Below are 17,708 nucleotides of genomic sequence, written 5' to 3' on the forward strand. Positions count from 1 at the left end.
AAATTTGTCAGAGGAGGCAGGACTGGAAAGGAAGCAGTAGCGGTGCAGGGACAGCTGCGGTACTTTACATCTTCATTCCATGTTAATTAGCACAGACCTGGCAGAGGTGGAAACAGGATGAAAGGAAACAAAAGGTTCTGTAAGGAGGTGGCAGGATAGATGAAGCAGTAGCAGGGCAGGGAGAATTGTGGTCCCCATCTTCACTCTGCCTTAACCAGCATGGACTCGGCAGAGGTGGAAACAGGAGAAAGGGAGCCAAAAAGGTGCTGCATTGTGGTGGGGGTTAGATAGGTGGGGCATGCTAGCTCATGGTTGGGGAGAAGAGAAATGGGGCAAGACTGAATAGGAGGGGCGAGAAAGAAAAAAACGGGGCAGTGCTAGCTGTGGTGAGACAGAGGGCAATACTGGATGGGAGGGGGCAGAGCGAAGCAGAGGCAAAGTTTGATGGGATGAAGACAGACAGCAGAGAGGGGTAATACTGCAAGGGGGGAATCGGAGCTAGAGAGGGGCAATTCTGGATGGGGGAAGCTAGAAAGAGGAGCAGTGCTGCGTACCAAGGGGAGAGAGTGGAGATGCTGGATGATGGGGGAGAGTGCGCAGAATATTGCAGGGGAGGAGAAGGGAGATAGAGAGATTGGGCAATGCTGGATGGTGGGGCAAGGGAGAAAGACAAGAGGAGATTCTGGATGATAGAGGTGGGAGAAAGTGAGAGAAACAAGAGAGAAGTTGGATGACAAAAGGAGAAAGACGAGAGGAGATGCTGGATAAGCAAGAGACAGACAAAGGAGATGCGGGCTGGTGGTGGAGAGAGGAGAAACGAGAAGATACTGGATGGCAGGTGGTAGAGAGAAAGAAAAAAATGCTAGATGGCAGCGGTAGAAAGAGAGAGAAAAGTTAATGAAAGGCTGGAGAATAAGAGGAAGGAGAAAGAGAGGTTCAGGGTGAGGGAAAGAGATGGAAAGCTGTAAGTAGACGCGATACAGAGGGCGATAAGACTGGATAATATGAATGAATTCTGAATGGATACAGTCAGAAAAATGGAATAAAGCTGAAAGGAACAGATCAGTGTTGGAGTTGGATGTAGTGGAGGAAGTGAGAAGATGAAGAAAGAAGACAGGAGAAAAATGACAAATGGACAGGAGACCCTTGGAAAGAGAGTTAAAAGAAGACAGAAAAGCTGTAACCAGAAACTGGAACCAACACAAAAAAATTAAATGTCCAGACAGCAAATGTAAAAAAAAACATAAAGTGTCTTATTTTAAATGTAGAATGAAGTAATGTGGTAGCTATGTTAGTCCACTTTAAAAGTCAATAAATATAAATAAAAGGAAAAAATATAAGGTGATACCTTTTTAAACTAGGCTTCGAAGGCCAAAACCACCTTCTTCAGGTCAGGACAGTATACTGCTGTTGTATGTTTGTCCTGACTTAAGGAATGAGGTTTTGGCCTTCAAAGCTAGTCAAAAGTGTAATAAGTTTGTCCAATAAAACAGTATCACCTTATTTTCTGTTTTCATTTTATTTATTTTTATCTGTAACAATTGGAATATGTCAGTTTTTAACATTTACATCTGCTATCTTTATATTTTGCACAGTTCAGAGGGTTATATGTCACTGTTTCTATTTCTCTCTTGTACCGTATACAGAGTCTGGCTTCTAAGGGGTTCAGTTTAATTTTTGTCTACGTATTTCTATTTTTTAGCTTGTGGTTATTTATTCTATACTTGATGAGGGTCTACTTGTGTTCATGTGTGAAGAAAAAAGAGTTTTCTTTTAGCACTGAATGTACAGGATTGATCTGTATGAATTCAGCTTGTTTAGTTTTCCAATAGGTATATTGATGTTCTAGTGCCCACTGCAGTGTTGATGGTGCTGCCTTTTTGGAAGAAGGCCCTTGTGTGGCCACTGGAAGTTAATACTGTTATAGTATGATACAATTGCTTTATAGGCCCCGAGTGATTTTGTAGGGTTTTCTATTACTGCACAGCATGCATGGTACTGGATTTTGGATTTAGACTTAGCTCATGCCTATTTCAGTTCTAGTTGAATGTGTGTTATATTCAGGTACAGTAGTAATTTTCCTATCTATGAAGGGCTTACTACTGTCTGTTTGTACCTGAGGCCATGGAAGGTTAATTGACTTATCCAAGATCTCAAGGTGCAGTAGTGGGATTTGAACCCTTGCTCCCAGGCTCTCAGATTGCTGCTGTAAGTATTTGGTACAGCTAATACATATAAAACATTCCAAACATGTTTGGTAACTAAACAATAAAGTCCAGCAGAATAGTAGTGGCCATTTAGCAACCTCCCCCCCCCCCCCCCCCAAGAAAACCCTCATGATGGGCAAATCATTTTATAGTTGCCACTAACTACAAGATTTCCGTTACAGTATGCTGAACATATTTGTTCATATGACCAACAGGCAGATACTGGACTAGAGAGCTAGGGCTGACTGGGAACCAAGTGTTAAGTACTTCCATATATTTCTAGAATAGTGCAAATATTCTGTTTAATAGGTTGCATTAGATTGGTGCATTATTTTGATTTTATTTTGGACATGATTCCTGGAGTGTATTCAGTGTGCATATTACACATCAGTAACAGAGGTACTGGGGAGACAGCTGATACAGCTGCAATAGAGTCACAAAGTGAAGGACTCCTTCCTTACTGTGTTCAAAAGTGTCCCACTGTTCTTTTACTGCTGACATAGGTGTTGCTCCCAACTGCAAGGTTTTAACTTGTTCTGTTCAGCTGCACTCCACCACATACCTCACCCTAGCCACGCCCCATAGCCTTAACCCCACCAGCGTTGCCAGGTCCACAGTTTTCCTGCAGAAGGCTCCTTGCGATAATTATTGTAAAGTCACAGGTCACAACTGTTTAGGCAGGTTTCACCACCGCAGCACATGGGTTGACTGATGTTCCCATTCTGTCTGCGCTTGGTCAAATTTGACCGATAGGAGGGTGAGGGAGGCGGGATCTAGCCGACTATTAAACACCTTGCCCCCCTCTTGTGCCCAGGCGCTTCTATCTGCTAAAGTAATTGAACGATTATGGAAAGAGTGGGTAGAAGAAGGTGAAACCACCAGATTGTTTTCTGATATAGTGTTATTGTGAGAGTACCAAAGAAGCTGTTACCTCTTTCTGTTTGGGTTTTGGGGCCCAAGGGCTGTTGCAGCCTCCGCCGCTGTTCACTTTCTTAAGCAGGGCGCAGTGGCCATGCCCTGTGTGGTACGAGCATGCCTCAGGTTGTTCCAGATCAGAGGAGCAAGTTCGAGAATGAAGAGTTCTTCGGGAAGCTGAGCTGTGTGTGCGAGTTAAGATAAGGCAGAAGAAGATAGTTAATTTTAAAAAGAACAAGATGGCAGAGGGGAACGCACAAAGAAGTCACATTTATACTGAAGGCATATTCACTGTTGAATGGAAGAGACCACTAAGGATGAGCGATTCTGTGGGCGGGCGTGTGTGTGTGAGAGATGAGGGAGCCGCGCAATAATATCCAAAGGCGAGCATTTCAGCTGAAGACTTTAAAAAAACGGCATTCATTGAGTTGAAGCAGTGGAGACTGTGGAGCAGAATGTGCTGGTAAACAGCTATTGCTGCTGTGACCTGGGTGGGTGGTGGGGGTGTTGGGTCTGTGTTCATGTGCTCCGCTCTCACCTGTTGCTGTCCTGTTCCCCCCCCCCCCCCCCCCCTTGCTCCTGTTTCAGTTCTTTGTTCATTCGCTTTGTTAATCTGGTCTTGGGTTTAGCCTTGGCTTTATTTTTTTAGATGCGCTTTCTTCACGAATTGGTCCCAGAATCAAGCGGTCATATCTTTGAATGGCTGTCTGGTGCCATCCGTGCACACATTGCACGCTTACCGGTGTCCGGTTAGTACTTGGTACTTCTGGGTTAAGTTCCTGTCTGCTATCGCTCATTACCTGGGGGTCTGTTCTTTTCCCCTCTCTGCTAGACTGTACTATTGGTTTGTGAAGCATGTATACTTGGTGCTTCTGTATATTAAAAATGTGGACTCTGCTAAGTGTACACTGACCCATCAGAACAAGAGTGCCTGTCTTCCAAGAAACACCTGGGGTTCCACTTGTTTCTTTCCCTACAGAAAACAAAATGTGAGGGTTAAACCTAACCTTGTCCTGTGTGCTTGCTGCGTTTATGTACCAGCTCGGAAGAGGTGAAGGTGACGGTAGCCGAGAAGTTCCCATGCCATGGATGGTCAAGGTACGGGGTGTGGGGATACAGGGAATTTAAGGTGGATTTATCTCAATTCTGGACCTCTTGGCCATCTTTCCACTGTTAGTTTTGAAGCCACTGAGTTGGTTTTCCAAAGTTTGTGTATAAGTGTTATTGAAAGTCTAGTTTCCAAACTTCCTGTTTTGAGGCAGATGGGCGTGTTAAATGTTAGATGAAGGTAACTTTTGAGCACCATATACAATTGTGTTTTGTTTTGTTTTTTTGGGGGGGGGGTTAAGTAAAATGCTGCCATTATACAGACCCATATGAATCCATGTAACAAAATCAATCTATGCATTGCTACCATGTAGGATCACATTTTTCTACAGATTACAAGTGGTAAATAACCTTTAAACAAATTTCAGGCTGTGTATACTTTTTACAATGAAATGACTGAGCTGAAATACTAAGCTGAAGAAAGACAGAGGGCCCAGGAGCAATACACAGGTGAGGCAGCTCAAGTCATGCCCAAATGTAGCCCAACAATTTGTAACACCAAAAATAGCTAGGGGAGGGGAGCATACCTCCCCTCCCCCACGCCTCATATTGCTATTTTTGGTCATGACTTGGGCTGGAAAATTTTTCACCATCTGGCAGTGGCAACTCTAAGCCCCACCCACTTTAGCCTCCCCACCCCCTTTGTTCTGTAATCTTTAACTAACCTTTAATCTACTTATTTGAACACTTAATGAAATTATTTTCAAAGGGAAAAATCTTTTTAAAAATAACACTAAAAAAAAAAGTATTGCGTTTACAGATTCAAAGTTGGGCACCTACAGTGCCAGAGCAAGTCAATACATTGAAACATAAACTTGAATGTAATTACAAGAACATAGGAGACGCTTCGTAAACTCATAATGAATGACGCGCTTTATTAGACACATGCTAAGCTTATTGCGAATTAGAGCTCTGAATTAGACAGGCCAAGAGCTGGAATCTCCTTAGGGTTTTCTGAGCGGGTCCTATGCCCTAGCAGCTCACAGATCAGGCCAACATGGGGACGTCAACGAGATGTATTGACGTCTTCAAGTAAGGTGAGAGACAACCAACCAACCAACCCTCTTCCTCCCCTGCCACCCGCATCTCTATTTCTCTCTCGAGCTCCTATATTCCCCGCAGTGGAAAATTGCAATTCTTACAGCGTGAGCTACTACGATCAACCCAAAACGTTCCGTGACTCCCCTCCCCCTCCAGAATCCAGACGCAACGGCTTTCTCTCCAGCTGCTTGCATCCGCCCCCCGCCCCTGTGGCGCAACTTCCTGTTTCCGCCAGTGTGGGGCGTGGGACGGACGCGGCGGCAGGGGAAAAGTTGTGGGGTGTTTCAGGTAAAGTGTGTAAACTGTTGCTGCTGCTGGCGATTCAAAAATTCAAGTTTGAGGGTAGGACCCGGAGTGGCGGGCCTTAAGAATGATAGAGAGAAGGCGAGGAGAAAAGAAAGAGGAGGAAGAAGAGGGGACATCCTGGGCTGGGGTTACTGGAACAGAGAGAGAGATACCGGGCTTGTGGAGGAGCAGAGTCGACAGATACAGGACCGGCTGGACGGAGGAGGGGGAGAGAGTGGAGAAAGAGATGCCAGACTACAGACAGGAGAGGGGGAAACAGTGGACTGAGGACACTGGAATAGAGAGATGCTGTGTATGTGGAGCAAAGGATGGACACCTGGATTGGGAAAACTGGAAGAGGGATGCCACTGGGGTGGTAGAGAGCAGAGGGGAGAGATGCAAGACCGGGGGTAAGGGAGAGGAGGAGAAGACACATGATAGATGACAAATCACAGTTAGGGAGGAGAAAGGGAGACATGCTGGACTGGAAGAGAGAGGTGTCAGCCCACAGGAGAGCCAGGTCCTTGAATACTGTGGGGTGCTTCTGGTAAAGGTAGCCAGATGCTTGTGTTATGCACAAAATGTGGGTGTGACTTGATATGTCTGTCAGCACCAGAGTACTGGTATCTGTGTGCTGTCACGTCTGCTTGTCAGCATTCTGGAGCAGTGTAGCAGAAAGAGACAGCAAAGTTGATTGGGCCAGGGCCTGTGTTGCTCCACCCTACTGATTCCATCTCTTTATGAAAGCCACAAATCCAAAACCATTTTCCCACCTATAGGCACATAATGGACTTCAGATATCTTTTTGGAATGCGTATTTTTGATTGCAGGGATGTAAAGTTTACTCTTTAACCAAATGTACCTAAATTGCAGAAACCTTTAATTGCCAAGTATGATTATTTATCTTTCTGCAGATCTCCCAGGAGATAAAGATGACGTTTCAGTGGACAGTAGTGGCCTCATTCCTTTATGCCGAAGTAGCAATCCTTTTAATATTGTGTATTCCATTTATCTCCCCTCTGAGGTAGGCTTACAATTTACACTGATAACCCATAAATAATATTTTTAAACTGTTTTGTACTTATTTTTGAAGTGTACTTATTTTTGAAGTAACATACTGTATAGGTCTGGCAAGGCTTGAGTCAGGGGAGGCACTGACTCAGTGTCCCAAAAGCCTGGCTCGCTGGTTTATTCTTCACAGCAGCCAGAATGTGCTCTTTTCTGGCCACTAACTGCCTTCCTTGTGGGAAAATGTGGGATATAAGCAACAAATAAATAAATAAATAAATAAATGCTGCTGGCACAACAATTTTAAACATGAAATCAGGTACTTTCTGTTTTCACGATTAAATCTGAAATCCCTTGGAATCCACTCCCTGTTGGGCCAGTAGGCTTGACATGACCACCCCCAATGTAAGTCTGCCCCAAAGCTCCTCCCCTTTCCAAACCTGGGGAGACTGGATGGACCGTGCAGGTCTTTTTCTGCCATCATCTACTATGTTACTATGTCCCTTAAAGCTCACCCCTTCTCCCCACCCTGCACATCAGCTTGACATTCCTCCTTGAAATCCCAACTCACCTCAAGAGTTTCGGGAGTGACGGGCAGGAGCCATCCCCACTTGCTTCAGGTCTGGTAGTTGTCATCTTCAGAGTGGCGCTGCTGAGCCCTAATGGTACTCTTGCAGTTAGGGGTTCAAGCTGCCATACGGACAGGCAAGGGAGCAGGCTGGATGGGAGCTGATGCAGGTGGGTGGAAGGGAGCTGATATGGACAGGTGGGGGAAGCTGGCTAGTTGGCTTGCCAGAAAGGAGTTATGGGGGGGGGGGGGGGGGAGGTGCCCCACAGTCCTTTGAGCGGGCTCTTTATGTATAAATACCATTGCAAGAAAACTATACAGTATATTGTAAAAATACTGAAAAGTATGCATGATGTATATGAAAGCTGTTGGGGTGAAATTATCTCATGGTTAAAGGTGACAGGAGATTGATTTTTTTTTTTTTTTTAATAGTGATTACTGTGAAACATATTGTCACACACTGGAAGAATACTTAAAATCTTGTACTGCAGCAGTATGCTTGTACTGTGAATATGAAGGGGTGCTATAGGAAAATCAGAGAAGTTCTAATGAGTGTAAAAACTGCTGAGCCAAGCTAGACAATTTTGTACTCAATGAGATTGTATACAGGATTTGGATCTTGTTGAGATTTGGTTATATGTTAAGGAAAACTGCTAATAAAGAGATTTGAACTAAAAGAAGAATATACAATACAACTTTATTTTAAATGTGATGCATTTCTAGTGGTGCTGTACATGTTGAGCTATGTAGGAATTAAATGCATTAGTTGTATAACAGGATTTCCCAAACCTGACTTGGTGAGCACAGCTAGTAAGGTTTTCAGGACATCCACAGTGATATATTTGCATTTGCTGCACATCAAATGTATGCACATTAATCTCCTTATGCATATTCTGCATAGGATTGAAAACCAATAGACCATGGGGGTCACATGTATAGATTTGGTAAACCATATATATTAACATTCAATGACTGTTGCAGCATGGTATTTCTGTTTCTATACCACTTTTCTCCAAAGAGACTCAGTGGTTTCAAACTAAGGGATGTTTTGCTCAAACTACAGACCAGTTTAATTATTTGATTACTTCCTGGTGGAGAATGTGCCTGCCTTTGTATTCTGACTTATATTCACTAGCCTAGTGTATTTTTAAAACTGATTGGCCTGGTGCCACACAATTTGACTCGAATCTGTTATGGCTAAGTCTAGTTTTACTTTATATTTTGAATTGTCTTGAATATTTGAGAGATTTTTCTGTTCATATTCCCCTGACAAAAGAGTACAGGAATTTAGTGGGGACTCTTTCACCTTCCCATAGCATACAGATTCAAACCAGACTATTGGAATGGACCTTTGATGTACTCTGAGCACTTTGTGTTGTTTCCATACTCAACGTTTGCAACGTGTTTCAACTTTCTTTTATATGTTCACTCATAAAGTATGAATACTTTGATTTGGGGTGAAAAGTTAATAAATGTTTAGTATCTCTTAACATCAATTATTATAAGATTCGACCTCTTTTTATACTTTATAAATTTTATATATCAGAAAAAAAATCTCATAAATTTGTTATATGTGCTCAGAAATTAAAATGTGCAGAATTTGTATTTATGAAGACTGTCAGCGCTCAATTTCCATCATAGCACAGTCCCATAGATTTGTCTATTAAGTAAAGTCCTTTCAATTCTATATATCCAAAGAAGTCAGTGTATATATTTATGTATCTCCAACTTATCTTTCATTTGATGATATCACAATCTTCCACTGTCATTGGCGTTCTGATCCATCCGACTTCAGCTATTAGCTCCAACGTTACCACGTCTGGCTTCATCAGGGATTCTTCATTGTAACATGGTTAAGGTGACACACTGACTCTGTCTAGGATGCTATACTATGATGGAAATTGAGTGCTGATGGTCTTCATAGACACATTCTGCAAATTTTGATTTCTGAGCACATATCAAAAATTTGAGATTTATTTCCTGATATATAAAGTTTATAAAGTATATAGAATTGAAAGGACTTTACTTAATAGACAAATCTATGGGACTGTGCTATGATGGAAATTGAGCGCTGACAGTCTTCATAAATACAAATTCTGCACATTTTAATTTCTGAGCACATATAAAAAATTTATGAGATTTTTTTTCTGATATATAAAATTTATAAAGTATAAAAAGAGGTGGATTCTTATCATGTTATATTTAGAGATATTAAAAATGTATTACTTTTCGCTTGTGATCAAAGTATAGTTTGATTTAGAAATAGTGACTGGGAGTAGACAAAAATAAGCTCTAATTATTGAATCGTTTATAAATCATAGATACATTTTTATGATCTGGCATTCTTTTGACCCCAAATAATTTTGGCTCTGAGAACTGGAAGACTTTCTGTGAACTAAAATAGATGTTAGTGGGAGCCCAGAACCCTATTCTTAGCACATATGTAACTTTAAAGCATTCTGTCTGCATTGTGTAAATGCTGTTGCACACCAACAGAAGTTAGTGCAGTCAAGTGAAAGGTGAACCCCTGAGGATTACGTCATATTGCCACTTTTGTCAGCTAGTGGAAAGTAGGCATCTTCTAATATTTTATCACAAAGCAGATGTTTTTCTAGACCCATTCATAAATGCTACACCAAGGTCCTCCTTTGTACAGGTCTCCTAAAGGAGTCAGCAAATGAGTAGGTGCTCCGAAGATATTCTGGATAACTGAAAATGCTTGAAGTTGAATAAATGAAAGAGGATCGGCAGCATAAAGAGCCACACCCTCACCTTTACAGCAGTGCCTATATATATACAGAATACCAAGTTGTTGTCTAGCAGACATGGAGAGAGCACTTGTTCCTTTTCTCACTGCAGCCAAGTCTTTATTAAGCAAAGCATATCAGAACCAGAAGTAGAAATAGATGAGCTCCCACAGGCAACCATTTGCACCTATCATTCCATATTTTCTGTACATTTCCCAACTACTTTCTTGCTCTTTTTCAAGGCTGTTATGTATTCTGATGCATCCTTTGACATACCAGCTCACTGGGTCCCTGTACATGTCCTACAGCTCTCTCTCTCTCTCTCTCTCTCTCTCTCTCTCTCTCTCTCTCTCTCTCTCTCCAGTAAAGCATCTTGATCTGTGTATCCCTATTCTCTTGTACTTTCAACCCCCCTCCACCCTGTCACGAAATGCCTAGCCACTCGCCTGTGGCCACGTAGAGGGTCTATCCCCAGCACACTCAGGTCTGCCTGCACCTACTGCACCTACTAATCCTCCCACCGACTGGGTCCCAACTGCCTCGTAGCGAGTCTCCTGCTCTCAAATTATCCCCAGTGATTTCTAGGTTACTGGCGCCACACTCCCAGTGGTCCCACAATTCTCAGAAAGCACTCACAGACCCAACACACAAACCACCAGGATTCTTTATCAGTCCAGACAGCAGAGGCAATAAACTGAATAGTGTTTATTGTCTTAAAAATATTGAACAATGAACAGAAATAGTGCAAATCAGCAAACAATAACAGGTAACTATCTAAACATTTGTTTACTTTCTAAAAAGTACCTGTGGGGGTCTGGAAATATGCTGCTCACAGATTTTCAAATATAACTGATCACAGGACCTCAACAAAGAGATTCGTCTCTTTTTTTTCTCCCGGGCTAAGACTGGGGAAGAATCCAGTAAAAATTCAAATGAAAATGAGCTCCTGGGCCAATCAGAGCTCAGAACAACAAGTTTTACTGCTCACAGCACAGTAGATCACTTCCTTAATGAGTGAAACTAAAGAGGGAGCATTCGCTTTTCTATAACAGCTTTAAGCATAAACATGCATCACCAGCTAGTCAAACTAGAGAAATACACTTCAAGAATTAAGGCAGTTTTACAGGCTTAAAAAAAAAAACACTGTTCTGTTGCCCCCCCCCCTCCCCCCCATTTAACTAGTATCTCCATTTTTTAGTGAACTGTCGATCACTGAGGAAAGATAAGGAAAGGGAGATGCTGGACTGAGGGGGTAGGGAAGGGAAAGGAAGATACTGGACTGTGTGGAGGGGGTAGGGAAAGGAAAGAGAAATGCTGGACTGTGTGGAGGGGTTAGGGAAAGGAAAGGGAAATGCTGCACTGCGGGAAGGGTAGAGAAAGGAAAGGGAGATGCTGGACTGCAGAGGCAGGAGAGGTAAGAAGGGAGAGATTGATGGACCTTTGGGGGGGCTGTAAAGAAAGTGTTGATGGATAAGGCCTTGGGGTAGGTTTTCCAAATCTACATAGTTCTATGGTTTATTTTATTGACAATGCTGCTTTCATAACAAGCAAGTCAGTTTATAGACTACATACAAGCAAAGAAATCAGTAACTGATAGGACAGAAAAGATTGAATTTCAGAGATTAGACATCCCAATAAGTCCACTGACACACATGTTCCCAATATCCAGCAGCCATATGTCACAGTATGCTCCCAGAAAACAATCTCATTTGTAATTTTAATAAAAACAGGATTTGAAGTCTATCTTAAATTTACTATAGTTGCATCTTTAGGCAAATGCCTTGGTGGTTTATGGATAGTGATAAATGGGAGGACAGTGTACCAACATGGTTATGGTTGGAGCAGAAGGTCTATATACTCTGTGCATCCAGTAGGTAAGGCTTATCAGTTTTAGTAAATTAGGCCTCAACGCTCCAAAACAGTGCTGTCAGTGCACTTGTTTTGTATCAGGAGTCCCAATTACTATCATAGGCCTGCATCACCCAGAAAAAATGGGAGAAAAACTCTGTAAGAAGAGAAAAATCCCATTCCAAAGAAACCGAGTGAGACAAGCTCAAAATAACCCCACAGTTGCAAGGAATATTCAGTTCTACTGAAAAATATTACCAAAAGGAAAACGTGTACACAGCAAAAACGCTTGAACAAAAATACTTATCTGACGCTTCAGCGTCCCACTTCATCAGCGATTCCATAAAGCAAATCTTGCATCAACCGACGTTTGTAATCCGTAATCCACATGTACCATGAATCCTAAATCCTCAACAAGAGCCTTGTTTCACTTGACTTCTGCATCAGGAGGGCAGAACTGATGCAGCAGTCAAGCGAAACAAGGCTCTTGTTGAGGATTCAGGATTCATGGTACATGTGAATATGGATTACAAACATCGGTTGATGCAAGGTTTGATTTATGGAATCACTGACGAAGTGGGACGCTGTTTGTTTTTGGGTTTTTTTTTTTTGTTCAAGCATTTTTGCTGTGTACAAATTTTCCTTTTGGTAATTTTTTTTCAGTAGAATTAAATACTCCTTGTTACTCTGTGGGTATTTTAAGCTTGTCTCACTCTGTTTTTTGGAAAGGGATTTTTCTCTTTTAGAGTTTGTCTCCCGTTTTTTTTAGTTGCAAAAGAACTGCACATCTTGTCTCTTCAACAGCTTTCAAAAACTTGTCCATTGTTGGCAGAAATGTATGGCAAATGGTTGTGACTATATAGAAAAGTAAATACATATAATAAAAGAGCAAGTTTCAAGCATTATTTTTGTTTTGTTTTTCTTCATTACAGTACATTCATTTTTTTTAATTATGAAATTTTTGTATACATTTCCATTGAAATAAAAGAAATTATAGTCCACATTAATGGAGAACAGTTGTACATAGAAAGGAAAATATTAGTAGTCAACCAGGATATAGAAAATAAAACTAAAGCCGTCAAAAATTCTTGCCAGTAATATCAATAAACACCCACTATGTCACCCTTCCCTTTCATTCAAAAATCTTTCAAGCTGACTCGGATCAAAGTATACGTAACATATAACATTTAAAGTTATTAAACACTTAGGGAAATTGCGAAAAACCGCCATTCGCAGTCGCTCTGTCTTTCACTTTAACAAATTCCTGATGATGCAACTGTTACCCTCGCCACATCTGGAAAAATCCAAACTGGTTGGCAATGGAACTGAATATGTCTTCTACAGAAATAGGTCTTAAGAATTCAAAATTTTTCCTGTTCAGTTGAGAGAGTAGCCTTGTGGAAATTACCTCTTGAGAGATTTCCAGGAAGACAGTCGAATTTAAGGAATCAGAATTGTTGGCTACTACTTGTTGGACTACCTCAAACTGAATCAGCTGACACAGAAGTATATCGACAATCAGAAAAATTCATATCATCAACTTTAATTGTAATAGCTCCTTAAAATGTCTTCGCAATAATATCTACAATACCTTCAATGAAACAAAAGTTATGGAGGTGGAGGCATTACTTTTTCATTTAACCTTCATAGAATACTATCGTAATCCAATGTTGGTGCATCTTACATTTGGGTGTCTGCAGTTACACCAGCCATAGACCTGGTGTAACTGTGGACGACCAAATGCAGCAGGGGTGCATGTTACTGTATTCTAAGTTGCATGTGTAAGTGGCAGCCCCACCCATGCTCTCATCATGTAAATGCCCCCCCCCTTCCATTTATATGTTCTGCTTTCTTCCCAGAAATGTTTGCCAGGTGGGTGGCACAAAAGAGTAGCCAGGTGGGTTCAGAGGAATACTGCACAGTAGTATAAAATTTTCCATTAAAGCAGATGGGTGGCGTGCTCATTTCAGAAGGTCCTGCAAAGAACACCGGTGCTATGCCACGCGTGCCCTTACAGAATACATGGGTATCTGCAAATGTGCCAGTATTCTGTATGCTTATGCACTCGGGTGGTGCATAAGTCAGGGTGCCCTGCTGTAGAATTACCCTTAATGTGGTCAGATACATTAATGGCCCTGTTATAGTAATGTGTTTATATACCATCTGAAACTAGTAGTCTCTAGCTGGCAAAAGAGAGAAGGAATTACAAAACAAGGACATAATGCAACAAATAACAGATATTCAACTTAAAACATCACAAAGAAGGAACCAATTCTAAGGAGAAAAGTCCACTGTAAAACTATAAAAAGCCAGGTCTTGAGTAGCATTCTAAACCTCATGTAATTACATTTAACCGCATTTCAACAAGCAGAGAGTTCCAAAGGCCTGGGGCAATTTCAGGAAATAGATGTTTACCAGTCTGCTTTTTCTTAACATGAAACAGGCAAACATGATTCAAGTACAAAAAGCAAGTGGAATGAGACCTAGTCAGAAATGGAAAATAGGTGAACAAGTAATCGGGACTATACCCATACAGAATTTTAAAAGAGAAACAGCATCTTAAATTCAACGTGTGCTGCAACAGTTAACCAGAAAAGCTGATATAGTCTGGTGTTCAAGATTATCAGGTCTTCCTTTCATTGGAAATTCTGGATCCAGCAAAATATTTTTTTTTTATTTGCCGGACATTATGGACAAACAGGATTTTGTACGCTCTCAAGTATTAGTAGAGATGCTCCATCTCCCTATGACTCAGCAATTTACTTTTTTGCAGCTCAAGCACTGTGTTATGGAGGCTTGTAGGCTACAAAGTTTCCAAGTCCCAGTGCCTGATGTAATAACGCTAACTGAAAATGTTCACAATGTGGCTCATACTTCTTGAGAATCTACATAAGTTTGGAGGGGGCTAAAAATAACATGGTAGTGAAGGCCATTCAGCTACTCTAGCAGCATAAGAGTGGGTTTGCTTTTAATTCAGGTACGGGGGAATTAATGTTTCTTTGTTCATATAAATTAATTAAAAAGATTGAACTACAAGGATGGAATACCAGTTTTTGTACACTTAGCCAAAAGTTCCTGAAAACTTATTACAGTCTTGTAATATAACTTTTCTTTTAAATTCAAAAACTTTTTTTTTGCGTTGTGTTTGTTTTCTTTATTTTACCTGTCGGTTTCTCCTTGTCCCTTATTTAAATTAGAAATGTCCTCGGTTGGGGTTATGGCATGCAGCTACTCTGGGGAGAGGAATGTAGATAGTCCCTGTGTTTATACCCTATATGTTGAGGTGACAGCCCTCAATAAGGGTCCCCACACAGACTCTGGCTCCCTCTTTGGAATCCAGTATACAGTCATGTTCCTTAAATCCTATCAGAAGGTGGCACTCTTGTGCAGTGACTAGGATTTCTCGTTGTATTGTGTATTGTTAGAAGAAACTATGTAGCCTCATTTCATCCAACATCAGTATCCAGTATTATTTGTAATGCAATTCTAGCTCTTGATGATTTCTTGCTGTCTTAATCCTTTGACCATGTAGAATTAATTATAGCTGTATATAAGTCATGACTGATTAGGGTAGAATTTCATTAAGTAGTTCGATAAACATGAGGATCAAGCAACCGAAGGACAATTAGCAGCCTATAGTACTGGAACAGGCTATACATTGTTCTGTGATGAGAATTAATGGGTGTGTTCTATATAAAGGCAAATTATTTGCTTTATATTTGATTTCCTGGAATGTGACACTTTCCTCTTTCAGGTGGGAGAAGATTTTTAAATTCCAATTATGGAATACAATTGGGGCTTACTGGAATAAGGCATTCCTTACAGTCATAGTCATACTGATTGTCCTGTTTCTTGGTAAGTAACAGTGCAACACTGTAAAAAAAAATCACTATTATACCTTTTCCAAACATACTAATTCTAGCTGAAAACAGCAAGTAAGGGCCCGTAATATGCATGTGTCAAGGGAAAGTGCATTGTATATGCTGTAACTGATTATTTCTAGAATGAGGAGCATTTCTGTATAATATTGGTGAAAATCTGGCAATTTGTTGTTCCTGGACAATTGTTGTAGCAGGAAATGGGAAGATCCAGGAGATGAAATGTATCCACGTGCCCCTTAAATTATCATATGTATTGCTGTGCTTGTATATGTAAATCTCTCCTTTTTCTAAATTGAATATTTTTATTTTTGAATTTTGTCATACATAAACTACTAAGTTAAATATGTGGTGCTGTATATTATGAAAGAGGGCCTAATAGGTGACAGCATTTTAATGCATATCTATTCTTTTAGCTTCCTCCCTGTGCTCCCCACTGCTCATTTGTTTGTGCAGCTACTCCCACAGTTTTGGGATCCTCTCAGCAGCTCCTCCTACTACTACTACTACTACTACTTATCATTTCTAAAGCGCTACTAGACGTACGCAGCGCTGTACACTTGAACATGAAGAGACAGTCCCTGCTCGACAGAGCTTACAATCTAATAAGGCCAGACAAACAGGACAAACATGTGGCATGTTACTAGAGCAGGGCTGAACATTGATACTGTTGCACTTGATCCACTAGTGCAAGGATTTGGGGTGACATTAAGATTTGCCGCCTCCATAGCTGCTCCCAGGAGGAGAGGAACAGCAGGCATGTAGGGTCCCAAGGGAACTACACCTACAGAATAGGAGCGATTTGACATGCCTTGATCGGCCACTCCTATTCTCAGAAGACAAGGCAGATACAAGGCATGCCCTTCACAATTCCTTTGTAATTATTTTGTTTTCATTGTCAACAGAATGAGTTACTAACAGAATGCCATTTCATTTGCACGCTCTTTGCATTGGAATAATCCGTTTAGCATTTGACCTTCTTTATGATTCAAGCAAATACACAAACTCTGGTGTCGCAGCATCACAAATATATTTATATAGAAAACTGAATTCCCAAGTGAGTAAGAGTAGCTGAAGGCAAACCACTGGGCAAAGAACAAGTATTCAGAATGTAATCAGTCATTACTTAATGTCTAGCAAACTAAATTAAGGCAAACAGTGGTATGATGCTCACACTTAAAAATGCACTGCAGTATATTACTATATAAAGGAAAGAAATTAAAAGAAATATATAGTGCCTGCATCTTATGTTGTATTTCGGCAAAGGCCTTCAAGGGTACTTCTAGCATACAACATACAGGCTCCTAGTTCTGATTTTATAACTTTTTTCCCTCCAAAATATTATATGAAAAAATTCAGGACTGGATCCAAATAATCTCATAATGATGTGAAGTGGGGGCAAGGGAAGAACGAGCCAGCCTACCAGAGGAGGAAGAGAGATATGATTAGCTCCAGGGCCTGAGTGAACAGTGCGGATAAGCGATGTCATTCTTATGTCGTCAGAGCAATCGGGAGGGCTTTAAATATCAGAACTATGCTGCAGCCACAGGCACGTGCCCTAAAGGGCAGGATATGCCCCCTAGCAGCCAAGTTGGATACCTGGTGGACACTCAGAGAACTTGTATAGCTTCCTTGAGTTCTGGCAGAAGATTCATGAATGCTGGTTGTGGCTCTGTGTTAATATAAATTGAACTTGCCTTGTGCTGGGAGTGATTGTGTATGCATTGGGATCTATGTAAGTAAGCACAAGGAGCGGTCGAAGGCTGCTGCAATGTCTATGCCAGTTGTAAAAGGCCCTATGGATAAACATCTGGTTCCTAGTGCAAGGACTTGAAAGTTGCAACCTCTCCTCTTTCTCAAAGAGCATCTTTCAACTCTGTTGATTATACTCCTCCACTCCCTCTCTCTTTTTGAGGCTTGATCTTGTATACCCAGTTATGGGGGTTCCTAAATTGAAAGATGGTAGTTCTCTTAATATTATAGTTAATCCATTATCCTGAACTTTGCCAAAGTTATTTCCATCTGATTCAGTGGGGGGTTTTTTCAACCCCAGCCCATCATAATATATCTTTAAAGGACATTTAGGAAGTTGTGAGTAGGACAG

The 17,708-nt window shown here is 41.1% G+C and overlaps 1 protein-coding gene across 1 annotated transcript in view; it reads left to right on the forward strand.

Moving 5' to 3' along the window:
• LOC115479044 (B-cell receptor-associated protein 29-like) overlaps positions 1 to 17,708 on the forward strand; it is a gene marked incomplete at its 5' end in the record, with an annotated part of 95,787 nt that overhangs the window by 21,559 nt on the left and 56,520 nt on the right. Inside the window, 2 exons of the mRNA XM_030216758.1 lie at positions 6,488 to 6,579; positions 15,481 to 15,581. Of these exons, the coding sequence (XP_030072618.1) occupies positions 6,488 to 6,579; positions 15,481 to 15,581 (193 nt within the window). The remainder of the gene's footprint in view (positions 1 to 6,487; positions 6,580 to 15,480; positions 15,582 to 17,708) is intronic.

Source organism: Microcaecilia unicolor, chromosome 10, assembly GCF_901765095.1.
Source record: "Microcaecilia unicolor chromosome 10, aMicUni1.1, whole genome shotgun sequence".
Taxonomy (NCBI): Eukaryota; Metazoa; Chordata; class Amphibia; order Gymnophiona; family Siphonopidae; genus Microcaecilia; species Microcaecilia unicolor.